Genomic DNA, 27,425 nt, shown 5'->3' with positions numbered 1-27,425 from the left:
TTCCAAAAGGTTGGCTCTAAAAAGGTTTCCATTGTTTGTCCAGTGTTTCCTTTCAGGGTGTGTTCATGGTGTCAGGGAACTTTAGGTGGGTGGAGATTCTGTTGAATCAGTAGATGATGAACAAATGCTCTCGAGACTTAAGGTCAAAAGCAATACTCAACAAATAACAACCAGCTACCGCAAGGAGTATCACAACCATACCTTAAAAACAGAATACATGAAGGGTCCCTTAATACATTCCAAGTTGATTGGCACAGCATCTCTCTGTGGAACTAGGTCTTTCTTAAAGTGACTACTACAGAATATAATTCCTTTATTGTCTCACCATGTACAACGACATTTAAAAAAATCAATCCTCGCAGCGCATTTCCACATAATACGAACAAATATATATCTATACTATATAAACATATAATCATATGCTCACACATCCATACCAACATGCATACAGCCCGCACATCATTTAAATACAGTTTACAATATAAAAAACACAGGGATGATATTTGGCATCTCTGATGTCGATCAGTTAATAAAACTATTAAAAAGTAGTGCAGTTGCAAATTGTTACTGTGTGTACTAGTTCAGCGTTTGACGGTGTTCAGTTCTCGTATGGCTCTGGGGTAGAAACTGTTTTTCAGTCTGTTTGTCCTTGATTTAATTGACCTGTAGCGTCTACAGAAGAGCAAACAGGAAGTGTCCAGGGTGTGAAGAGTCTGCAATTATTTTGCCTGCTCTGTTGAGGCAACGTTGGCTGAAGAGTTCCTCCAGAGAAGGCAGTGAGCAGCCGATGACCTTCTGGGCTGTGTTGATGACCCTCCGAAGAGCTTTCCTGTCCTTTTCTGAGCAGCTGGCACACCACGCGGTTAGGCAATATGCTAGCATCTCTCTGTGGAACTGGGTCTTTCTAAAAGTGACTACTACAGCCTTACCTCTATTTGGGAGTAAACACAGCCTGGTTTTGCTACTTTTAACCCATCTAGCAGCTTTAAGGGGAGCTAATCTGTCACTAACTGCTGCCTGAAACAGACAGTGCTGGGAGCCACTTATGTGACGGAGCGAGTCAAGGGGCCAACTGTCTGACAAGGCTGTGTCAGGTCAACAACAAGTCCTTACTAGGGATGGGTACCGATACGGCTTATCGATACCGGTATTTTTCGATACTCTTACCCCCTTCCCTCAGGGGAATTCATCCACAGAAAACACACTGGACGCTGCACTAGGTCAGAAACCAGAGGAGACTGTGAAGTCCACCATAGACGGACAATTCACAGGAAAATTTTTGATAACTCTCACCCTGTTAGAGGGCATAGAAGTCAAACCTCCGATAAGTGTTACTCGACGGAGAAATACCTCTCCTGTAAACAGNAAAAGCAGATATGACATTAAAGACCAATACAGTGAATAGTGTGTCTTCAAACAGGACCATCATGTGATTGGGACAGCTGTGCCCAGTATGGTCCTCCTCCATCAGGCCTGGTCCTCCTCCCTCAGGCCTGGTTCCCTCCCTCAGGCCTGGTCCTCCTCCATCAGGCCTGGTCCTCCTCCATCAGGCCTGGTCCTCCTCCATCAGGCCTGGTCCTCCTCCATCAGGCCTGGTCCTCCTCCATCAGGCCTGGTCCTCCTCCATCAGGCCTGGTCCTCCTCCATCAGGCCTGGTCCTCCTCCCTCAGGCCTGGTCCTCCTCCATCAGGCCTGGTCCTCCTCCATCAGGCCTGGTCCTCCTCCATCAGGCCTGGTCCTCCTCCATCAGGCCTGGTCCTCCTCCATCAGGCCTGGTCCTCCTCCCTCAGGCCTGGTCGTCCTCCCAGAGAAAGACCTCAGTCCTCTCCAGCCAAACCCACAGACAGGACACGAGATCTGGAAGGAAGCCATGGTCATCCCATTACCCAAGGATAAAAGAAAATCCTTTGCTGGTTCCAATAGTCGACCTATCGGTCTCCTCCCAGTGCCAAGTCAATTCATAGAAGAAATAGAATACACCCAAATTCAATGCTACTTTTCAAGTAACAATCTGACAACGAACTACCAACATGCCTACGGAGATGGTCACTACAAGAACAGCACTTGCACAAATGACCGACGACTGGTTCAAGAGCATGGATGATAGGAGGCTTGTAGGAGCTGTGATGTTAGACTTTAGCGCAGCTTTCGATGTAATCGATCAGTCTGCTGCTGAACAAACTCAAATGCTATGACTTTGGTTCTGTTGCTATGTGTTGGATGGAGAGCTACCTGACTAGGAGAAGGCGAGTCTTTCTCAATGGGAGCTTTTCTGAAAGTAAGGTGTTGCAGTGTGGGGTTCGCTTGGGCCTTTGTTGTATTCTATATTCACAAATGACCTTCCTTACGTATTAAATAAGTCCAGTGTAATAATGTATGCTGATGATTCCACAATGTACAGTACAGCATCAACATGCAGTGAGTTAAACTATCTACTTAAAATAGAGATTAAAGCCATAGCAGACTGGGTCAACAACAACAAACTGGTACTCAACATTGCAAAAACAAAAGCAATGGTGTTCGGATCCAGACATATGTTAAGCAGCAATCCTCATTAAGCCTGACACTGGCTGGTCAGCCAGTGGAACAGGTAAACGAGACTAAGTTGCTTGGCATTGTTCTTGATTCTGGTTTACAGTGGACAAAGCAAATAGACAGTATCGTAACTAAAATGGGAAGGAGCATAGCTGTGATGAGAAAATGTACAAAGTATGTAACACCAACCACTTTGAAACAAGTCATTCAGTCTCTGGTTTTGTCACATCTTGAGTACTGTCCGGTCATCAGCAGCAAAAACACATATACAGAAATTACAAATAGCTCAAAACAAGGCTGCCAGACTAGCTCTCCACTGTTCGAAGCGCACTCATATTGGAGTTATGCATAAAAACCTATCATGGCTTCCAGTTGAGAAACGTCTGCAATCTCGTGTTATCACTTTTCTAAAAAATGTCCAATTTAGCAAAAAAACACTGTATTTTTATGATCAAATAGTTTACACGAGACGAGCATGACCATAAGACTAGATAAGCTACATCAGGCCATCTACTGGCACCTAAACCCAGGACAAATCTTCTGAAATCTTCTGTGTCTTATAGAGCTATAATGGAATGGAACTCATTGCCAAACTACCTCGCTGAAATAGAGTCCAGAGCCTCTTTCAAGAAGAGATTGAAGGGCCATCTACTAATGACCATGTACCCGTGTGAGCTGTGAACCCTAATTGAATTATATCTCATGCTTTGTACTGGTGGGTGTCTAGTGCACTCATCCTTGGCTGAGATTGATATTGAAAGTGGATGAGATTGTTGATGATGTTGGAAATTGTTGATGATATGATGATTCTTAGAATTATCTTTACATCCTAGTGTTTTTCTCATCATGTCCAATTATTTTTATCTTATTTTCATACATCTTTTATTTGATCATAGTTAAAGTAGTAGTGGTGTATTGGTGTGCAGCCCATACAGATACCATTCAACCATTGCAGCGGGGAAAATGTTTAAAACATAACATAAAATCATACATTTGATTTAAGTAGTAGACAAAATATTCTGTCTCTTCTCCTAAGCCTAATTAATATAAATATACCACTTAAGGCTGCCTTGCTTACACGCAATCTGAGACTTGTATGATCATCCAGTTAGAAGAAGTCTTAAGGGATGAAGAGCATCTCAATTCAGCGCATAAAACATAATTTAATCAGCAATAAAACTCACCCATATACCGTGACAAATGTAGCATATCTTCTTGAGAAGGAACATTAAACCTAATGTAACTACAGCTACTTGTAGTGTACCTTAAAATGCTTTTATGTATACACATACTATCTTAATATACTTTATTATTTGTGTATATTTATTGATATACATTTGTATTATAAGATATTTGGTTGTCTATGTTTCACTTAATAGTTTTTTTTTAGAATATATTTGGATTTGTTATCATTATGGACCATTATTCCAGGTCGTTAACACAATAGACTACAACATGTTTCAGCTTCGGCACAAGTCTGAGTTGTGCAAGGAAATAAAGGAAAGAGGGAAAAAAGCATTTCATCTTTAAATCTGCAACTGTTAAATACCTCCCTGGATACTTGGTTGGAGTCCAATATAATCCTTTGTTGTCTTTGTTCTTAATTTATTCAGCATTACACTATTGTAAATCTTGTACATCTGCTATGTGGCAATACTCTCATTATTATTATTATTATTATAATAATAAAGCAAATTTGATTTTGAAAAACAGAGACAAAGACAGAGGGAGAACAAGGTAATGAGCAGAGAATGCATTAAATATGTTCTCTGTAATACAGAACAATCATACCTGCAATATATCATGGGAAGCTGTTAATGGGAACACAAATAACTGCACACATAAACACAGACACATCGTTTTTTTCATGGGCACAGGTGCAGACACAGAAATAAATTGCAGAGTGTAGATTTAGAAAAATGGCCTCTCGCTGCAACGAGCTGTAGGAGTCATCCAGTTCAGAGCAACCCAGATGTGACAAGAAAAGGACTTGCACTTCTGCCTTCTGATTAGTCAGCAGGGTCTCTGTGGTCCCTCCTCACATCCTTCCCTTTCCTGCCACAATCCGAGCATACTTCATCAAAAGAGCCTCAGATAAAAAGCCTCCAATCCTCAAACCAAATCCCTCATACGCTGGTCTTACTCTGAGGGGGAATCTGGCTCAAAAGGCTCTCTCCTGCTTTTTTCTCAATTCATCTTCCTCCTTCTGGTCCAGAAATGTATTTACCCAGACCAGCGCGAGAAGGCGACTGCAATAGCCATGCCTGGTGTAATGGAGGGGAAAATGCCATTGTTCCATGTTCCTGTTTCGCTCAGGATACAAAAACACTGCTTCCCCACATCCACTTCTGCTGCTCAGCTCCACTTCAGAGCCAAGCTAAACACAGGCGTGTAAAAATAGATGTGCCACAGAAGGTAAGTGAAGAAACATAAATGGCCATAAGCCACGCAACGGCCCTACATATACAGTATGCATTTATACAAATGGGCTGAAACAAGGGAAAACGTATGTTGTTTATGCCTCTGTCGAATGTGCACACAAATCATTCTCACTCCTCACACGCAGGCAGCCCACCCATTTGTGTTATGACATCTCATTTGACCCCTGCCCTCCCTTTTATGTCTTCGCTAATTGCATGTGTTTATTCTCAGACATCCTGAGAGGCAGACTGGGTTGGGTGGGGATGACAATGAGCCACAGGTACACGAAGAGAGAGAGGGGGTAGGGGGGATAAAAGAGCTTTCCAGCTATTTCTGTGTCAAAGTGGGGATACAGTACGTTTTTTCCCAGTGCAACTCAACTTGCCTAAAAGAGATGGAGTAATATGTTTCTGAGCTATTTCGGCGAACCACTCTCAGTCCGTATTTAAATATAGATGAACGCCCACTTAATAAAGCCCAATCGGGACAGACAACAACAGATGGGAGACATGCCTAGACAAAGAGAGAGTCTGATTTTATCAAGACTGAAGTGTTCAACCTAGACTTCATTAGGTCCTTTAATTGAGATAGAGGGAACTCGAAGATGAAACAAAAACAGAAGCGAGGAGATCATCGATGAATCAGAGGACTTGCTGTGAGCGGATAGGCTTTGTGAGATAGACGATTATAGACAGGCTGATAAGGGATTGAAGAGATAAAGGGTATGAGGTAAACATTTAATTGTTCGACTGTGGCATTGTGGCGCTAAGTGAAGGCTCACCACTGACTGCTGATTCATGGAGGCAGGCTCAGAGACTACAAACCATTCATAATGCACACTTGTGACTGACAGTGCATGGTAGAGCGGATCAAATCTGTTTCAATGAACATCACAGATGGTCTGAAATTCTGATAAAATATTTGGCTTACGAGTACTGTGTGACAGATGGGTGATATCCTTAAATTATCAGGGTCTAAGCAGCAATATTTCCAACACTACAGTAGCTTGCGTGTTTATTTTGTATTTTATTGTGGTGTCTCACATGTTTGCATACTTACAGTGACAGGGAGCTCGTTCTCGTTGGAGCTCAGCAGCCCATTGATGGTGCAGTGGAACAGCTGGTCGTTGTGGAAGCTGATGTTACAGGGATACGAGCCAATCATCACTGAGTATTCCTCCGGCATCAGCTCCAGATCGCTCGGTCCTTTCTGTGCCAGAAACGAACAAAACAGCCGTCAGCCGGTCAGTGGAAAGAGACTAGAGGGGCCTGGTTTGAACAGGCACAGATAACATACATGAAGGCCACAGCGGCTCACAACCTCACATACATGCAGACACAAAAACATTCTCGTATCCACACAAACAGAGAAACCGAGCTGCGGCAGGCCTGTCATGCAGCTGTCACACAGAGGAAGCCAGCAGAAAAAATCCTCCAGTTTGGGCTCGAGTTCAGCATAAAGCAGCAAACATTCCCGCTGCCTCTCCTACATGGCCAAGGAAGTTTCTACATACAAACCCGCTGACAGTCATCCCTGCGTCTGCCCAAAATAACATTCTCAGGGCCTTTACAGAAGTCTGTTGGTGTAAGCCTTTTTTAATCCAACTCTGTCCTGTTGCAATCCAAGCCCGACCTCACACTGCTAACGTCTTCTCCACGACCACTCAGCCAGGCAAACAGAAACAATGATCCAAATGTTTTTTATGTATTCTGTGTAGTGATGTAACCAGGGGTTATCTCAGCTTGGAGTTCGAGACTGTAACAGAAAGCCTCTGGGACTTAGAGTATGAAAGATCTTTACCAGGCAGGGAGGGTATAATGAAAGATACTTTCAAGTTGCATCATTAAAAACTGTAGCACCCAGTGTTTTTGGAGCACTAGTAGGGACAAACGTTCAGGATATCACTGCTTCTAAAAGACGTTATATCCTAAAAGCTGTAAAAATGCACCGCTAGCTGAATCTAGAGTTATTTTGCTTATTCTGTTCAAGTAAATAAGCCGTACACCAAATATGTGGGAGATAGGGTTAAAGAAAATGATGGTGTGCTTGCTCTATAGGCCCATAGATGCAGAACATGGCAGAGGGAGACCCGGTTATTTTGTCCCTCCTTTCTATTTATTTATGTATTTATAGTAAACTCTTATGGATATTAATTTTACAATTCATCTTAATTCTTTCCTTTAAATACAAAATTAAAAGCTGACTACTCTTGTTTCTTGTCATATCAAACTTGTTTTTAGGGGTGTCACACAATTTATACACCTCTGAAGTTAACTTTGAATGTACCGTGTTATTATTATTATTATTATTATATCGGAGTGAAGCCAAAAAAATGCAAAAAAAATACCCAATGTGTATGAAAATGTTATTTTCCTTTGATATACAAATGACGAGTGAGGAAGCCTGTGCGTGCGGCTGTGTGTGTGTGTGTGTGTGTGTGTGTGTGTGTGTGTGTGTGTGTGTGTGTGTGTGTGTGTGTGTGTGTGTGTGTGTGTGTGTGTGTGTGTGTGTTTATCCCCAGTGTGCTTCCTTGCTTTGATTACACCCTCAGGGCCCTGTCCTGTCCCCACTGCAGGATGCCACCCCCTGGGTCTCTGTCAACAAATGCTTCCTAACTCAGACAAAACACTTGCACTACCCACACACGCACACACACACAAACATTGCTAATACATGCATATGGGCACAAAGTGCAACCCATAATCAAACTGAATATGTTGGAGCATATTGTAAATCATAATGTATACATCACAACATTTTCCAAATTAAACTCATTTAACCAAAACAATGGATTCTGAAGGCCAAAACAGGATGAAAGCAAACAAAATCCACCCACATTCCAGCTTGGGTCCTTAATATAGGATCTGGCTGACTAACAAGCTCCCTATTAAACAAACACACACAATCTTCCTCCCTCCTTCAGGTCAACCACAAGTGGAATCCACCTTCCTAAAGAAAACAGGAAACAACAGCCGACAAGTCGTCATTGTAGACAGGCTGAGGCAGCGATTCCTGCAGGGGCCTCATCCTGATCCTCACAAACACATCAAGAGGAAGCTGGGTTCAAACGTCCCTGTCTGTACTGTTAGCGTTTGAATGTCATACGGTGTCACAGCCTGCAGCCTGTTGGGGTGACGAATCCATGCAGACAGGTGCTCAGATCAACCAGGCCACGGGAACATGGGACCTCCTGCAGAGCTGCCACTGCACCCTCCCCCCCTCTCCGACCCCCAACTGAAATCAACACGTCTCAGCGGACGGGGTCTTTGATGTGTTTTATGTGCCTCTGGTTTATGTGAATATTAATAAAAGGAACGCTCAGACTTGTCTGTTCTTCACAGTGGGCGCAGGCAGTTTACAGGAGTGCCGCTTTTGGAGCCAAGAAACCTTAAGAGAATACCATCACTTGTTCTGTGTAGTATTTCCAAAAGGAGTGTTAGAAGCAGAGATTGTCAAAGCTGGTGTTTTCACTGATACTCCTTTTAAGTCTGACCGTTCTCAATAAATATAAAATGTAGACTATTCTGTATTTTCATCAGATGTCAAGCCATGTTAGCTGTGTTGATGGCAATGGCAGTTAGTGGCCAATTGGTCCATCTCTTTGGCCCTTACTGAAATATCTCACAAAACGAGTTAGTTAGTTGTTCAGACATTGAAGGCATTCATGGCCCCCAGAGGATGTATCCTCCTTTGGCGATCCCCTGACTCTATAAGGTCAGCATTTTTGTATTTTTAGGGAAATGTCACAACAACGGCAGACAATATTTTGTGCAGAATTTCATGTTCTACTCAGGATAAATGGCTCTGTTTAAACTCCTTGATTTTTGTTTATCTCGAGCAATTACTTTTCTGTCTAAAACTTTGGAGTCCAACCAAATACCTGCAACCTTAATGAAATTCCCATAAACCTCAGATGAATCTTGTGTTTAATGCAAGTTATCAAATGTTAGCATGCTAAGCAGGCAAACCAGTATGGTCAACATTACCTGCTAAAGAATCTATGGATTGTTTTCAGGATAATTTGTGATCCAACCCTAAAACCATTGCAAACTATTGCTGCACACAATATATAGTATATGAAATAAAACCCAAACTTAGAGGTTAACAACATTGTCTCAAACACAAACATTTGATAAGAGCATTGGGCTCGACTTTCAGGAAGCCAACATAACAATGAAGCACTAATCTTGACTTCCTGTCTCTGCAGGGTCACTCACGTTGATGATGAGTGTCAGTGGCTCTCCTGGGTGGTGTTTAATCAGCTTCTCCTTGCTGGCAGTGAAGAACTGGGGGTCTTCAACGTACTCCAACGGGAAGTGACCTTTATGAGGCTCCCCATCCTCTTCATCGCTATCAAAGGTGAAGGGGTTGTCGCCCGTGTAGAGGACTCCGTTCAAGATAAACTGCGTGGTGGTCTGCTGGGACTGGCTGGATGCCGGGGAGGGGCAGGTGATTGTGAAGGGAGAGACCACTGAGCAGCGCTGAAGAAGGACCAGAGGAGACAAAGTAGCTTAAAATGGATTTCATGGTTCATGTCATTATCTGCCTGTAACATAATTAACTTTAAACTGTCAATAGGTGCTTCTCTCTTGTGGGAATAGTTTTACAACTATTAATAACACGCTTATTCACTAAAATTCACTCTACCATTGACATTTTATATCTTGCTCGCGGGATTTATAGGGCTATTGTTGCATATATTCCTCTATATTTATAGGTTGGTAAAAAATCTGTTGATTACTTACTTTTTCTCCAATTTCCATCACCTCCATGTTGACACTCTGCACCAGATCAAAACCCTGACCCGTCACTGTGATGGTCCTGCCTCCACTGTGGCACACACACACAAAAACAGACATTCACATACACACAGAGATACGGACAGAGCGTCACATCTCAGCCATGACAAAAATGTGTCAAATTCACAATGGTATGCAAATACTTTTGGGACACGGCACCAAAATAGGAGACAGACAGAACCAGATAATAATGCAAAACAGTTTGACTGTAGTGCAAATCCGCACACATGTCATCAAAGACATGCCGCTATGCTGTCACATGCACACTGTGCTATTTAGAGCACAATAGGGAGAAAACGCTGCACATCAGGACGACATTACAGTAATGACTTAAGTCAGCGACTCTGGGAGGGGAACTGCTGTCGTCCAGCTTGAGATGTTCGAGGCATCTTGGCTGTGATACTGGTGATGTGTGTAGCAGACCACCTACCTGAGGTAGCTCTTTTTGGGGTGAATGAAGCTGATGGTGGGGTTCTTCTGGTAGGTGTAGGAGGTGCTCAGCTCTGCACTTTGACAGGGAAGGTTTTCAAACTCCACACACACTGCAACTGACTCAGTGTGTGCCTGTAAGGCCGGAGGCATGGTGCACTCAATGGTTTCATCTGTTTTGCTAAAAAAGAATGAGGTAGACCATCATGACCACACATCGTATAATGTCTACAAGTGCTCAAAACTCCCAAAAATGTCACTTAGGATAAAAGATGTATTTATTGCAGTTATAACAGACTTTCATAAATATGGTTTGTCATGACCAAATGACTATAAGCAGAGCCGAAAAATGCAAACTTGACACTTGGACTGCAGTCTAACTTGTGTAAAAAGGGTTTTAATTTGCCCCAACTAAGGAGCAATGTTACATTTTTAAGACTTTAAATAAAAACACTTTTAAGTCTCAAGTTTTGAACTGGTAATATCCTCAACCACATTTATAACAAACTTTCATGCAAGCCTTGCAAAGCCACACAGCACAGAATATGTAATATTAGTTATATGCATGTGCAGCACTTTAAAGCATCATTAAATAACACGTCACTGTTTCATTTAATGTGTCTGACAGACTTGATACTAAAAAAATAAACCACAACAAAATACAACATCATATAATTAGTTCTCACTCTGTGATGGTACACTCCAGTGTGTTGTTGACCTTGACTCTGACCTGAGAGCCAATGTCCAGGTTTTCCCCGCTGATGATGACAATAGTTCCTCCCGCTCGGGAGCCCTTCGTTGGCTCCAAGGAATGCAGTTTTGGGATCTGAATACAGACGAGAGATATACATGTCTAAACAACAAATCAAATGTACCACTAAACATCTGACAGTCACCCAAAAAGACAGGCTTACTGAAACTGTATTTTGTGCTCTATGATGCTTTTCTTGACACCAAATAAAATATTTTCTCCTCCATTGAGGTTGAAACATATTTTCTTCGGAGATTGACTGAGACAGCTGCTGACTATAACAGTAAATTAGTGAAGAAAACTGTGAAGACAGCCCACGTTGCAATATGTTAAAGTGTTGCTGAAGCCAACAGGCCTGTGGGGTAGTGCTTGCAGGACAGATATACTAAGAGGCAATAATGCACATGCAAAGACATATATACATGCACATACACACACATACACACAATGCTCCTGGGGCAAAGATTAATATCTCTGTCCAGCTCTGCAGATACTAGCATCAGCATTCCCGCTCTTTCTGAACTTTTTCTATCCCCGACATGAACCTCGCCTCCAGGGAAACTTCTTATCATCACTGACAGGATCCACTTCCTTAGTGTGCAAGGATGGAGAAGGCCTATTGTATGTTTGTGTGTCGAAGTGGGCGTAAGGAGGCAGATGTTTCCGTCGAAAAGTTTGAGGAAGGAGATTCAGTAGAGGTACATATCCTGTCTCCAAAACTGTTTTCCCTTTCTCCCACATCTTCCCCTCGACATGCATCAGTAAAAACCTCTCACACTCTGATCATCTCGGAGATGGATAAGGAAACCTGAGAAGAGTTCCCACAACATCACGGAGTAATGTTTGTTGTTCTGGATTTGTTTCATCCTCTTATTATCAAGAGGGGCTTCAAGATCAGGGTTATTTCTCTGTGGGATGACTCACAGGGAGAGCTGCTCTAAGAAGCCGCTGAAATGATAGACCGTTCCAGCACTAAATTATGAAGTGCTTTGTCTACAAACAAAAAGAAACAAGGGGCTTACATGGGTATTTCCAATGACTAAATACTCCAAAGGGAAACTGTGTGGGTCGAGGTCAATTTACACAATGCTGGCCAGCTCGCTTCGACCAGTGATGAATTCAGAGCAAAGGGACATTCCAACAATCGCCATATTTGTTTTTGCTGGCAGCGAGTGCAGAATGACAATGGTGCTTAGTTGCAGTTCGGATGAACGTTTGAAGCTTCCCACACACTCGCATTCTTCAGTATCATAAAATGCATCTGTTAACACTCAACTGACACACTTGAGGAGGCTTTCCCAGTGGGGAACAAGAGAGCGTAGAAGAAGAAGAATGTGAAGGGAGAGACGGACAGAACAGAAAGCAGAAATCAGTAGGAGGGTATATATCTGGAGAATACTCACTAAGTAAAAGAAGCTCTCCTTTGACGTTCCAATCCCACTTTGGTCCACATCCACTTCGACAATATTTGTCCTCTCATGTGAAGACTGTCCAGTGACACACACCATCCTGAACAAATTCAAAAAAAGGGTCATCCTCCTTGTTTAGCTGTCATCATAATGAGAGAAAAAAATGTGATGATAACACTGAAATAAATGAGTTTATAATTGTAATCTAATAAACTAATAAAAAAAAGACAACATTGGAAAGTGAGGGGAACCAATATAAAGATGAAGAGATCTTGATCATGACAGCCATACAAAGACTTGTAATTAATTTCGGAGGACGGTGGTTATGAAGTAATTCATCAGACCGTATTTACATATGGAATCCAATAAAGCCTTGTTATATCAGATATTAGGCGATATAAGGTTAAAGCTCCTCACACCAGATGTGTCCAACCACAGAGGAGATTAAGGGGCTGCTGAGGCTTGTTCGCTCGCCTCCTGGCTGTGATTAAGCCGTGTGTCCTCAGTGCACGCTCTACAGGGACGTCTCATATTAATGACGCCGAGGTGAAGCGAGGCACAGGGATCTACTTTTCTGGGGCCTCACTGGAATAAATGTTCTGTGGGGGAAACACAACCTTTATCACCAGCTCCTCCCGCTAGACAACCTGTAGGTTTATTTAGTCAGGTGCCTGGCGCTACAGTGGTTTTAAATCTCAGCGAGTGATTGCATGATTGACAGAGGAATTGTGGGGAATTTACATAAGCGGAGGAGCTGTGTTTTATGTAGGAGGACCTGGCAGGACACACGGTGAGACGAGGCTGGGCCGGACAGATTGGGGCTTGGCTGAGGTCAGGCTGTTGAGTGTGAGACCAGGGCTGGCTCAGAAAGCTACATCTGAGTGTGTTTTTAAATGTCAGGCCACCACTGCTGCATGTAATGAGCCCACTTAAATCATGGCTTTCCTTTATAAGCTTGAATATTCCAAAATAACCTGCAGTACGAGCCATCTGTTGATAGCAATGTCCACATTTGTGCTCATTAATTACAGCAGCTTCAGGTAAACATTGTCATTACAATCAAATTACAGTACTGTTAGTTACATGCCATGAGGGCAGATGTGCACCTGTTTGAAGAACATACATCATTCCACATGCTCTGACTTAGAGAATAAAGAAAAGACAAATAAAATGAGACATGAGTAGATAAGAGAACTTGAAGTCTGAATCTGACTGAAACCTGTGGGATTGCTCCAGGCCAAAACTGGATTCAGGTTGGTAATCAAACTCCTATCAGACAAAGACATCACATCATATGATATCTGCTATTGAACCATGATGCTCAGGATTATTCTGTTTTAGAAAAAAAGACAAATATAATGCCAGTATATCTTGTACAGATAAAGAAAGTCTTAGGTGTGAGGAATTCAGCCTGTAGCATATTAACAGTACACAGACATGGGAGTGTTAGGGTTTCTTCAAGGTTAAGTTAAAATTATGACTGTTCAAGAAATGTTAATACCATGTGCAATGCAGTTTATTATGTTTTTCACAAACCACTTAAGTATGAAGAACACCCACTACGGACAGCATGGTCTTAGTATTATTTGTGAATATATCAATTCGTTTTTAGTAGTTCCCTGGAAATTGTGCAGTTATTTTTTATTATCGATTCTCTGGACAATTATTTTCCCTATTCATATTTTGATACATAAAATGTCCAAAAGCAGTGAAACATTTCCATCCCATGTTCACAGTCCAAGGTGACTTTCTCAGATGTCATGTTTTGTTCATTAAAGATAATGGAAAACAGAGAAATCCAGAAAATCCTCACATTGGAACCAGAAGATGCATGTTGTTAAAAAAAGGGTAAATTATGAAGAGAAAGATGCCAATTAACTTAATTGATGATTGTTGCAGATCTACCTGTAGTGTATAACAATTATGTCTAATGACAGATTACTGAAATAAACATGACCTGGAAAAGTGTCTGAAAAATGTAAAATAGATTAATCAACAAAGAATGATTAATGAGTTAAAGTTAATTTAAGTGTCTGCTAAATCCAAAAATCGTTGTTATGAGAGGTGCGGGCACAGTCTTCTAAAAGTATTCCACTTTTCGTTTATAGGTGTGTGACATCACCCATTCAGATTCGAAGACAAACAAAAAAGCCTTGTAAATGAAATGTAATACTTTTTATTACCTTATGTCGTTTTGTGAGAAAACTGAATTCCATGTTTTTAAGATGTTTGCAGACCTGCAGCCACCCTGTGTGTGTGTGTGTGTGTGTGTGTGTGTGTGTGTGTGTGTGTGTGTGTGTGTGTGTGTGTGTGTGTGTGTGTGTGTGTGATGTTGATGCAGTGTGATCACAGTCAGAGGACATGCAGGCTCCCTGAGCAGACAGAGCCAGGCTGACCCCTGCTTCACATTCCAGTAGCGCCTACTGCGACTATATTATGGGCTCCAGACAGCAATGTGTTGTCTAGTTTTAAAGATGTCTCTGATCATTTCCCTTGAGTGAATGATGAGGATCTTCAACAATCAACTCTGAGAGTGTTTGGCTGATAAGTGTTGTCGGCTAAATAGACGGGGCGAGGGCCACTCAAGGCTCATATGAAAGTGATAAAGAGGGCAGCGTGAAGGACCTCGGTCACAAACCTAGAGGAGTACTCCAGTAAATGAGGTGTGCCGAGGATGACTCTGTCATTAATTTAAATGTTGACACCTAGTGAGTGGAGCACGCTCTCTCTAGTGCTGCACATTTTCCTTGTGGCACACAGCTGTGAACTTTCACCTCTCAGCACACGAGCAGACACCTGTCTCAACAGCCCTGCTGAATGAGGTCACATATGCCAGTGTGCGTGTGTGTGTGCAGGCTAATGTGTGTGTGGCATTTCTGTAGGGCCTATTTTGAATTTGAGATCTTCTGGGGGAGGACATTTTTGTGAATCATTTTAAGCAGCCTTTTCATCTTTGGGCATATTTATCGATGTGGTAAGAATAGGTCGGTTTTTTATAAATAAGTTCCCCTAATGAGTTTCCCTCCCACACACTGAGAGCCTGAAACACCTTGATTGGACTCCTTAGTTTGTAATACATAACATAGTGACATCACTATGTAACACTCGCACTTTTATTAGCTAGCGCTCCAACGCATTGTATGTGATAAGCTAAGGGGTGGGACATCTCTTAGCGGTTGACCAATCACAACAGAGCCGGCCAGCTAACCAATCAGAGCAGACTGGGCTCTGGTTTCAGACGGAGGGTGAAAAGAGGTGCTGCAGGCAGTATGAGTAAAAAAATACCTTTTCAACATTTAAAAACAAAACAAGTCACAGTAGAGGCACAAAATACAAATATGAACCTGGACATTAGCATCATGTGTCCTCTTTTGATGTTATGGTTGAATGTAAAGGCTATAGGTTGAGGGAATGAGATGGCATCACATCTTATCAAATCAGCAGGAGGCCCCAACAAGGATAGAAAATGTAAAGCTGTGCGTGCAAGTCAAATGTGCTGACATTGTCAGATGCACTAACATGTTATGATTTGTCACAGCCACATACAGCAAGAATATTCTCTGCTGTCATAACAACCATCCTCAGGATCCAATGAGGAATGAGGACAGGAGATGAGAACACTCCTGGACGTGAAATGCGATTCGCTGTTTTCAACATGTGCAGGTTTTCGGGGAATGTGTCAGGCTGCTGGAGTGACAGGTGGGACCCGCAGGTCACCCTCCAACTGGTCTTAATACAATGATCAGCTTCAGCGGAGCAAGACCAGATAAACACTTCCATTCAGGCAACATTACAGATACTGAAAGGAAGTTTGGGTGCAACTGTAGAGTTATCGACTTCCACAGAGCTCGGTGGTGCCGGTGTCAAAGTGGGGTCCTGCTGTCGCCATGGTGACAGTGTGATGGTCCCTGAGCTACGGAAGAATGGCGACGGAGTCGTTTCAAATGAGAAGCGTGCTGCATAATAATATTTGTTTTTGAATAAAATTAGTCTCATGAATACATGTAAACTAAACCATGCAGGGATTGTTGCACTCTAGTTTTGAGACTGGTGGACAAGCTAATGATCAAAGATGGGTATTTGCGAGAGGAAGTTTAGTAACTCTCATTTATTTATTTGTTGCACCCTGACCAAAGATAGAAGTTATGCTTTCTTATTGCCTCCATTCCCAAACTGGACACCTTTATCACCCAGAATGCAACTTAAGTCCCGCCAGTATGATTGGCAGTATAATAAAACATTTATTGAAGACTTGTAAACAGACAGTATTGTGTGTTTAATTTAGTTTGACTTTAAATACACTGTAAAGCTGTTATTATAGGGATGGATATTTTAGGTCTCGAACTTTTTAATGCATGGTTACCTTTCAGGTTTTTCCCTGCAGATAGAGCCTTCTAGTGGACCTCTATCCATTAAATGTAATGAGTCGTGTGTGTCTCAGAGTACTGTCTGGTTTCACTCTGTTCAGGACTGATCTGTACATGCCTGGATTTCTTTGAGGTATATTGACTGTGACAAATCTTTCCATTACTTGATCTGCCCGTCGTGCACCTGACCATTCACCTTCCTGAGAGCATGTCAAGTTACCATGACAACCGGTAATTGTTAGCTGTCAAATAAGCACACTTCATTGCAGCACAGTGACTTATTTTAGCAGGGTTAAATATATAAATATAAGTTGCTATAATGAATAGGACAATCGGTTGTTTCTTCCATTGTGTCATACTGACAATGTAGATGATGTAAAATGTAATTAAATAAGCACAAGGGGGAGAAGTGTCTGTACAGCAAACACTTCAGTTGACATAAGCCTAAACATGCACATTCGTGAATCATTATTGAAGCCATATGTTAGAATACTTACTCCACAGAGACGGTGTAGAGCTCAGGCAGGAGAATACACGGCACATCTCCAATAGAGACCTTTACTGCTGCCGCCCTCCGGCCCAGGTTCCTGCCCTGTACTGTCAGCAGGGTGCCTCCCTCCACTGGACCCCTCAGGGGGGAGATCTGACAAAGACAAAGTGAGGCCATGAACAAGGGCAAGGAAAACCCTGTGAAAAGCCTGTAATATGCACCATAAATGATAGCTCATAAGTAGATCACATCCCTTAAAGATGTTTCCACTGATGACGGTTGATAATGATCATGACAGAGAATTAAGAGAATAGAAATGCTGTTATTGATGCTGACATGGAGGGTGGCACACAGAGAGATAAGGTAAGTGGCTTGTTTAAGTGTTCTTCAGCTGAAGACTGAGATCTAAAAGAATAGACACGTGATTTAGGTGTACACACACACACACACACACACACACACACACACACACACACACACACACACACACACACACACACACACACACACACACACACACACACACACACACACACACACACACACACACACACACACAAAGCAGGCTCTTAACTGTGCCTGTCTGAGACTCTTCAGCCTCTAATCCTCTACAGCACATGCAAATAAAGAGCAGCCTAAGAGCCCCCTTCACATCCCACAAGAGACAGACAGAGTGAGAGAGAAAGGGCTGTAGAGGCGAGGTGGAGAGCACGGCAGAAAGGTGGATGAGTGGGGAGGCAATTTAGGGAACTGAGTGTCGAGAGGAGAGTGAATGCTGATGGTGGTGGTGAGAGAGCAAAGCCTTAACAGGGGAATTAATGCACAGTGCTTTTCCCTTTCATCTGTTTTTTTACTCCGTGTCTGTTCTGTCAAATTCCTTAGTCCCATTTCTGCTGTTGTTCAGAGGCATGTTCTCATGCATCATTTCAGCCCTTGCCTTTGGTCTCTTAACTTTCCATTCTATAGCCGTGGAGAGAAGAAAAGAGGACAGTCACCTTTCCAATTACCACAGAAACGCAGCTTCAGATAGCATCGCCAACGCCCAGACAGAAGCTATCAACTCTCATTTTGTCACTGTAGCACAGCAACCCAGCTGCGTGCATGCTTCTCTGAATGACCCCCTGGCACAGCAGAGGTTGGTGTGACCCCGCTGTGTTATTGGCCTGGCTCCAGCTTTATCAGAAGCTAAACCTAGGAATGAAAACAGCTCTTCTGTTTGGACTAAGTTAAGGGATAAGGTTTGGTTCTGCATGGAGATAATATAAAAACCACAAAAGTGACAGCGCGGATAAATAAACTGTATTTTCCAAACTATAACATTGAGGTGGTTAAGAAAAGAAAAGTGTATTACCTTTAATAAAGTGTGAAAACAAACCGATCCATTCGTTGCAGTATGGGTGTGCTACTCAACAGGAAATGATGCCAATGTTTTTGGGGTTATATTACGTTTCTGCCTAGCAAGTGTTACGCCATGCCTACATATATACCAATATATACTTCATTTGATAAAAACACATTCCTTTGTACACATGTAATGCACACAAACTGTAGTCTGCCAGACAAATGAAAGCACCCAACCTCTCGATGGAGTTATTTATCATCACTATGCGTTTTATAGCACCTATTGTGTCTCTGGTGTGCCATTGAGCATTGACATCAACATCAGCTGGCATGCTGTTCATTTACACCTCTTACAAGTCTGCGAGTATTGATTTACGGCGCCAACTCTGCCAGTGCTCCAGGGAGATCACAGGGTGTGAATGTGAAAAAAAAATGCACACGGAATGCTGGAGCTGTGAAACGCATTTGAGGACTAAATTATTCGAAGTATAATATTCAGAGAAAAATATATTCTAAATGCAGATATGCAACCTGAATCCATAGATCTCCTTTATGTTATTTTTTGTTTTGTAGAGACCGCTGTGGGGCCAGAGCTTTCATCTTCCTCTCCTCACCCGAGCTTCTCTGCCTCACATAATCAAGGAGGACGTGAGGACAAAAACAGGAAAAGGTTCCTCACTGTACTGCTCCCTTCTCCATCCTCTCTCCCAAACCATTAATGTCTCACCCAGATCCCCCTGTTCTCTTGTTCTTTCATGTAGCGAATAAACTATGTTTGGCAGTTCCTGTTTTGGACGGTGCAGTACCGCTAATCAATGTTTTTTTAAACAGCGAACTAGCCCACACATAACATGAGAATAAAGGGCCTGCGGAGATGATAAATGTTTCCATTGTCTTACGTCACTGCGTTGAATAGAAGGCCTTTTTCACAATTAGGTGGTACGTGGCAAAGTTTAAGCAATAATGAAATCCGCCTCTGTATTATTGATATCTTGGTGCGTGTGACAAAGATTGTATGCGACACTGTGGGTGACGAAAAGCACATTTCATTATCTTAAGGCCCAGATACACCGGCCCGAAATCGGCAGTAAATGGGAGTCGGGCCGAACATGATCGTGGGCACGCCCTATTCGGAGTGGTGTGCGCCGCACCGTCGGGTCTTTTCTGCCGACCTGACGCCTTTTCTTGCCGATTGTTGAATCGGCGTCGGGAACACCACCGGAAGTCGGACAAAGGGATAACACTGATTGGCTGTTCAGCTAGCGAATCAGTGCATGAGAAGCGTTAACGGAAGTGAGGGAGGTAAACAAATGATTTAAAATGGAAGATGGAACACACACGGACGGCTATTTCACCTCATCGGTTTATAGAGCTCTTGTTCGTTCATGTTTTCAATGGACGAGAGTGAAAATGGAAAGAAAAACGTTATTTGTTGTTTGTTTATATCACGGAGTCTGTTCTTCTTCTCTGTCTTCCGGTTGTTCCGGTTGTTGCCTCTTTTGAATGATGAGTACACACTACCGCCGCCTGCTGGTAAGGAGAGTTATTGCAACTCACGCATACGCAGTTCATACGTGCTCGGCTCGGATTTGCGGTGTGTTCCAGTGCGCGAAGTCGGCAAATACGCAGGAGAGTCCGGCGACGCAACAGTCGGTGTCGGCGTCGGCGACTTCTCAGGTGACTGGCCGGTGTATCTGGGCCTTTAGCTGTACACAATCACTATGTCTATATAACAAAGAGCTGCTGCCGTAGTGTGTGTGTGTGTGTGTGTGTGTGTGTGTGTGTGTGTGTGTGTGTGTGTGTGTGTGTGTGTGTGTGTGTGTGTGAAATGTTTAGGGAGAGCGGATTTTTTCGCTCCATAAGCTGGAGTACTCAGGCTCAAACCCCTGTGGATTGTAGGGAAACATGGCTGCCAAAGCATTGCATCACACACCCCACAGAGCCGCAGCCCCCACTACCCTCTCTCCAGCCCGCTCGAGAGAGGAAGAGGGAGGACTGCTACAATAGTCTACCCACGCATACGGCTAACTTCAGTCACGTATACAAGTCTCATAAGTTAGCATCCTGTTAGTCACAGTGTGCTGACAGCTACAAAGAATGAGGGATAAGCGGGAATGCTTCAATATGGCCTATTTGGGTGAAATATTTTGTGTGTGTCCGTCTGCTTTGTTTTGCCTGATTGTACTCCTCTGGGCCGGCAGGTTTTATCTGCAGGAAGTTCAGGCCGGCTGGGTATCATGTGAGCCGTACTTCCCATGACCGCCTAGGGTTGCTATGCTGATATAATTCAGCAGTGGCAGAAAAGGCTCGGAGGACGGCTCCAAACACCATCCAATTACAGCTGGACAAACAAATGAATATGATCATGCAAATGAGCTCTATAAACAGTTTAAAGAAAGGCCGTGCCGGTAATCGTGATGACCGTTAGGACGTGACCGCAGTGAGATCCTGTGTTGGATAAACACTCCTCGTGGTCATTGTGGTAGCTCTTTTTGTGGTCATGAATCCAAAACCATTCCTGGTTATTATTTGTTTTCTTTTAGTTTCTGGGATTACTTACACAAACAGCTCTACATATATAACTCCCATAGCCAGTCCACACAGTTTACACTCAAACTGTAGTTACACATGGCAAAAAAGGTGTTCCCATGCCCTTCTGAGTGATTGCAGATTGACTCCCTGTGTCCCCCGAGAGCTGTGGCTAAGTGAGTGTTACTGTTGTTACGCAGTGAACTGCTTTAATGAGACTCTGTTCAAACAGGCGGCTCATACTGGACAGTCAGGGCAGGGGGCACTGCACCATGTGAGTGACCCCATGATTCACCATTTTATGGTTAGAAGATAGTCAACAGAAAGGAGGTGGGAGGAGCAGGAGGATGAATGCAATAATTTGTGTTCTGCGATCATGTGTAACCTGTGATCTTACCTTGTGGATCTCAGGAGCCGGACATTGATCTCTGATTGGCTGGCAGTCATCTCTCGGCCTGCAGCTGTTTTCACACCAGCCGCAGAGGTGGCCCTGGTCCTCCCGGCCCCAGCACTGGGAGCAGTCGGAGCTCCCTACTCCACAGTTGTACACTTCCACTAGGGGGAGAGACAGAGAGGCAATTATTATTGTAAGCATTACTGAACTGTGTTTGCCTTGTGTGGTTAACTTAAGCTACTTAGACTTCTACAATTCTTTTCTAGCTTATATAAACCATATGGGCTGCATGTTCTGAATAAACAGCATAAGCATTTGCAGGATGATATATTCATGTCTATAAAAATAAACCAGGAAAAAAACGAGAGCTAGAGGAGTGGAGGAGAACAAAGCCAGCGAGAAACAGATGATTGTTCATGTTCCAATGTGCCTCCCTGGGAGAAATCCCATTTGTACCACCGCATGTGCATCTGTGCATGAATTTGTGTGCCTGCATGTGTGTGATAAATTGTGTATGTGTGTCTGTTTAAAAATGTGATGAGTCTGCATGTTATGAACCACCGTCACGTCCTGAACAGTGCAGCGTGTCTGGCAGCGGCCCAGGGCTGTTGTTCACATGATCGACACATGGACAGCGAACAGCACATCTGGGACTGGGAAAGGCGAGGATTGGTTTAGCTACGCTTTAGAAAACATGCCAAGTTCAACATGCGGACCACTTTCATCATCTCACTGTTGTCATGGAGCTTAAATTGTATTATCAACAATAGTTCAGACATGGCTAGTAAGAGGTATTGATAGCACCTCAATTCGCAGCTCCATGTTCTATCATGATTATGTGTAATTAGAGGGTGGCCAAATATGATAGCATGGTAAATTACTAGTTGGCAAATTATGTGTTGTAAAACACAAAGTACTATTATTGCAAGTGAGAGGCAGTCAAACAACGTTTCGTTCCCGTAAGCAATTTTTCATTTTCCTACAGGTTTTAATCAAATCCGCCAATCTCATCAGAAAAAACATTTGTGTACAGGTGAAATGCATTCTGGGAGCAACAGTGGCAGCGATGTCAGATTTTTTCGTGTTTTTGTGGGTTTCTAATTACGCTGCAAATACAGGAGAGCTGAGCAAACAGCTGAAGCGTAGCAAATGGGAACTGTATTTTTCATCAGCTTTTTTCTTTTTTTTACATGTCAACATAACAAAGTCTTACCTCTCATGGGCTGAGGGCTGTCGACAAAGACATCGTCCCCATTTCCACTGAGGTATCCTTTCCTCCTCAGGTTGAGGTGGTAAACCTGGCTCCTGTGATTAGTGGACAGCTACATGGACAGAGAAGAAGGAGACACAATAACGCTGATTGTGCTGGGCATGTCCTCAGTGTGAACGAGTCATTTTGCATTTATCCCCTCTTACTGTTGCTTCAGATAATAATGGGTTCTTAGTCCACTTATAAACAAGGGTTTAAAATAATTGCGATACAAGTTACAATCCATGATTACATCTAATCTTATCTTAAATGATCTTTAATCAGACATGGATAATAAATAGTTATTTCTGGTGCTTCATTGTCTGTACTTACTGTTACTCCACTGCACTTCACCGTGGAGCTGTTCAACCAGGTGGCCTCGTACCGCTGCTCTGTCCCAAAGTCGCACTCCAGCTCTTCATTCTGTTATATAATGCACATACTTTAAACAATATACAGTATTTTAACAATAACTAGCAGGCAAACTGTGATATCGTACTCTTTTACGAATTAGATAACCGTTGCTTTGGTACCTAAAGCAAGCTTCTGCAAACAAATGCCTTCTAAAACATGTCTGGTAACAATTGACAACTCAGAGAGAGAACCAGGAAACTCAAATAACCCACAATAATTGTCCCTGCCAGGAAAAGATGCAATTCATTCAATATTCATAAACATCTGGACTCCCACACCTCCGCCAGTCATCTGGGAGCCAGAGTAATGAATATGAATTCATTCTTCGTAGAATCTGAGCCCCGAGTTTAAGTCAGCCAAGATATGTGAAGGTAAGACCACAAAGAAGCTTAGAAGATAGGTAAGAGCAGCAAAAGGCAATCACTTAAAGAGGAAGAAAAACCTTAGTCTCTGAATCCAGCCGGCTTAAATTGGTCTACTTTTTATCACCCTCTCCAGGACTTTGCCTTTTCTCTCTCCCGTTTGACACTAGAGAAGCTTGATTTCTTTGGCTCCTGCAAGGTTATTTTATCCCCGGAAAAACTCCAGCATACCACACATTAAATGTTCCCTGGACTTATGTTCAGTGTGAGAACTAATAGATACTGGAGGACAAACTTCTAAGCACTTTTCAATCATGTTTTAGTATCAATGTTTATCACAGTTAAGTATACATCATTTTTTTTTTGGTTTATCCAAAGAAAAGTGTGGGAACCAAACCGAAATTCATCACAAATTCCTCAAGTGACTGGAGATGCTTTTTGGGGAATGACTCCACATTCCCTGCTGTGTTGACTCGCCGGCAAGATGAACCCATTATTCAAACAATTTGTCAAAAATATCATAATAAAGAGTGGTAGGAATAGCCAGTCACATCCAGGCTGCCCTGAGGAAGTATGTGTGTGCATGAGCATGTGTGTGTCAATTTGTATGTGACTCAATGTCTGTAACCATAGCAACACACTAGAAGAAGGCTCTAAAGGCCACAGGGTTATAGCGTGTGACTGACCACGCCTGGCAACTAGTCGGCTCTGGAATTTCCCCTTATCAGTGAAGCGGGATCAGCGTCTGATTCGCTCAGCGTGGATTAAGAATGAGAATAGATATTTTAAGAAACGGATCTGGAAGGACTTGCCGAATTTAAAACGAACACAAATGAAATAAAGCTCCTGCCGCGTGTGCTGCCTCAGACCGACTGCTTATTGTACGCTGTGCTGACGAAGACACAACTCAGCGAGTCACAGTTAGATACCGGAGACATGGTGGGCCCACACAGCTGAGCCGTGAGCAACATAAGCATAAAAGATACTCGCTCATTCTTCATGTTCATCTCTGTCTCACAACCACCCAAACTCAGGTTTCGCTCATTCATTGACCCAAATCGCAGCACAAAAATATCCATCTGTGTTTAACTCGGCTTGAAGCAAAAAGCACCATATGCTTCTGTTTTATTCCAATCATTTTCACAACATGCATATTGGACATGGTCCAAGTCTAGCTCCATGGTGGGAGGTTGTCTGGCGTACCTCCTGGATGTGGCTGAGGGATAATGTGAAATCCTGGGCCATTTCTGAAGGTGATGGAGGAACCTCTGAGGCCACCAGGCTTGGACAGGAAGCCGCATTCTGTCGAGAGGTGGGGTGTGGGGGCAGGACATGTAGGAGTTAAAAAAAACAATGCACACATCCGCAACCCAAAATACCTGTCCTGTTTATCTGGAGGAGGAGGAAATGAGAGGGTAAAGTCTCGCTCTGAGGGAAACAACAATAGCTTCAAATAGAGAGACGATGAGGGATTAGAAAAACAGACCCACCGGACACTGTGATGGGCTCAACAGAACAGGAAAATCCACCCCCTCATCTCCTTTAACCTTCATTAAAAATGTAATGTTTCAAAAGAACCTAACATTTAAATAACTGAAAGTGACTTAAAGTAGAAGCCTCTTGTGGTTTTACATGTTTGTTTTTGTGTATTTCTGGATCTGAAGTCTGGCTATGATTTATTGCGTTTGCTTAGAAGAATGTGTTTATTGCCTGAATTGTTTAACAGAAGAAGCTCATACTCTTTTCTTAGGGGGTCTTGTGATATAAAAGAGTGTGTTAAACATTTACAGCAATAAAACGCTAGAACAAGACCACTTGACCAGCAGCTGACCACAGGACTGAGTCACATCCTCTCCGCTCTAACTGGGACCAGTACTGTTGTGGACAGTCAGACGCTGCCTGCCCTCTCAGAACCATAGTCTGCTGGGTGGACGCCTCCTCACACTGGCCATGGGATCTGGCCAGGCCATAAAACGCCAGAGGGGACAGGAATCATATGATGTCTGACTTAACTCTTGTGAAGGGCCCATTGAAGTGTAGAATATGGTCTCAGGAAATAAAGAAAGCAAGTCCCCTTCAAGTATAATCCAAACATTTAACCGTTATTTCACATGGCAGTGTGAATTGAAAATTGAAAATCTGGATGTTGTCAGGAACATGCATCTTGGGTATCTTGGGACCTGTAATTGGTTTCAATGAGGCTACTGCAGTTTGGGAGAATTTTCCCAGTTTCCCAGCCTGGTCTTGTACCCATGCCAAACCTTTTAAACTATGTGATCTGTTTGCTTTTCAGAGTAGTTTACAACCGCATGAGGCTTTACACTGCCAAACATGCATCTACATAATGCATTTGTACAGTCACCTAGATGTATGTCTTTGCTGGCAACACACAGTCTTGACATTTAGCAATAATTCCCTTTAAAAATAGGAACAAAGAGAAGCTACTCTTCCACATGCTGGAATATCACACTTAACTGCCAAAAATGGAAACGTTAGAGGTGTTTTAAAGTGATATATTATACTTTAAGGAGTCTGTTAAACCAGAACGTCCTGAGAGTTTATAGTATTTCTACATACTGTGTTTGATACTTGTAACCTCACACTGAATTACCACATGATTGCTCTTGCCTAACTCGTCTGGACTCAAATCATTACAGCACACTTGGAGTTGTTGGACAGCAGAGTCTGGATTATGTCTGTGGCTCTGACTAGTGGGATCTTAATATTAAGAGATCCTCCAGGCGTCTGTTTGGTTGATGGATTAAAGAAAAAGGGAATTACTCACCTCCAGCAGGCTGTGCTTTGACTCATCTTTATTGGAGACGCATAGGTGGTTCTCGTGGTCCCAATAGCACTTCCACCTGGTGCTCAGGCAGCTCAAACACCTGAAAAAAGATGGACACACATACATGGAAAGAGTTGAGAAACAAGGGTGGCATTGAGCCAAACAGGGCGTGTTTTCTCCCTCTGACATGTTCCCATGCAGCCTTTTCCAAAGTTGGATATGTGGCCTATTTTTAGTAGAAAATAAACTGATATGCCGAACTGATTGGGCATCAAAGTTTAGCTTTAATAAAAGGAAGAGATGATTAGTCACAGAAGCAGACATTCATTACACATTTACAACACAGCCAGCCTGCAGGTCAAACTGGGCCAAATCTGCTGAGATGAAACAACGCACATCTCTATAAACACACTGTGACACACCCTTGCTCAATTAAAAAAACATAGGAATGTTTTGATGAAACAGTCTGGTGTTTCCTCATCTTATGAGATATTCATCTCTAACATTTCACCTAAATATTAAGTGTATTATCTTTGGTGTGATTTGGGTGATCTACCTTGTAAGATATGCTATGAGTTACATGGACAGTTCACCACAAAATATAAATGATTCCCGTTACCTTCGTGCTTTTTATCTAAATGATTTTAGTGTGAGGTGTTGAGTGGTGGAGATATCAGCTGTAGGATATGTGTGAGTGTCTTCCAGATAAACTACCTCAACTCCTCCACACACCTCCACTGTACTATATGCATGTGTTTTTCAAGTGTGTGTGTCTGCATAGCCTCCGGGAGCAGACAGATGTCCCACACTAAGTATGATATCGCCTCCAGTGATAGCAGCACTCTGGGGGGGTCTGTGGACTGGGGGGAGTGGAGTGGAATGGGTGTAAGGGGATGCAGAAACGTGTGTGTGTGTGCGCGTGCGTGCGCGTGCGTGCGCGTGCGTGCGTGCATAGTTCTGATTAGAAGCAGAAGGTCCCCTCAAGGCCCTTATCAGCTGAAGCTTTTCTGTTTTCCCTAACTCCCCTTCTGTCCTACTAAAACACCTATATCCAGCTGCACACACACACACCCTAACATAGCACACACACACACACACACACACACACACACTCACGTAACTTACTTACGTATAGCATACTATTATAACG

General features: G+C 42.9%; 1 protein-coding gene across 1 annotated transcript in view; it reads right to left on the bottom strand.

The window, feature by feature from the left end:
• Window positions 1-27,425, bottom strand: part of plxnd1 (plexin D1) — an 81,768-nt gene that overhangs the window by 26,769 nt on the left and 27,574 nt on the right. The window contains exons 8-19 of the mRNA XM_010795874.1: window positions 26,276-26,375; window positions 24,694-24,792; window positions 23,048-23,137; window positions 22,679-22,787; window positions 21,469-21,626; window positions 17,209-17,354; window positions 12,339-12,444; window positions 10,871-11,010; window positions 10,186-10,365; window positions 9,702-9,786; window positions 9,174-9,437; window positions 6,016-6,165 (exon numbers count right to left, since the gene is read on the bottom strand). Of these exons, the coding sequence (XP_010794176.1) occupies window positions 6,016-6,165; window positions 9,174-9,437; window positions 9,702-9,786; window positions 10,186-10,365; window positions 10,871-11,010; window positions 12,339-12,444; window positions 17,209-17,354; window positions 21,469-21,626; window positions 22,679-22,787; window positions 23,048-23,137; window positions 24,694-24,792; window positions 26,276-26,375 (1,627 nt within the window). The remainder of the gene's footprint in view (window positions 1-6,015; window positions 6,166-9,173; window positions 9,438-9,701; window positions 9,787-10,185; window positions 10,366-10,870; window positions 11,011-12,338; window positions 12,445-17,208; window positions 17,355-21,468; window positions 21,627-22,678; window positions 22,788-23,047; window positions 23,138-24,693; window positions 24,793-26,275; window positions 26,376-27,425) is intronic.

The sequence above is a fragment of the Notothenia coriiceps genome, unplaced genomic scaffold (genome assembly GCF_000735185.1).
Source record: "Notothenia coriiceps isolate Sejong01 unplaced genomic scaffold, NC01 NC01_scaffold00037250, whole genome shotgun sequence".
In the NCBI taxonomy this organism is placed as follows: domain Eukaryota; kingdom Metazoa; phylum Chordata; class Actinopteri; order Perciformes; family Nototheniidae; genus Notothenia; species Notothenia coriiceps.
This window is presented reverse-complemented; position numbering and strand designations above follow the sequence as displayed.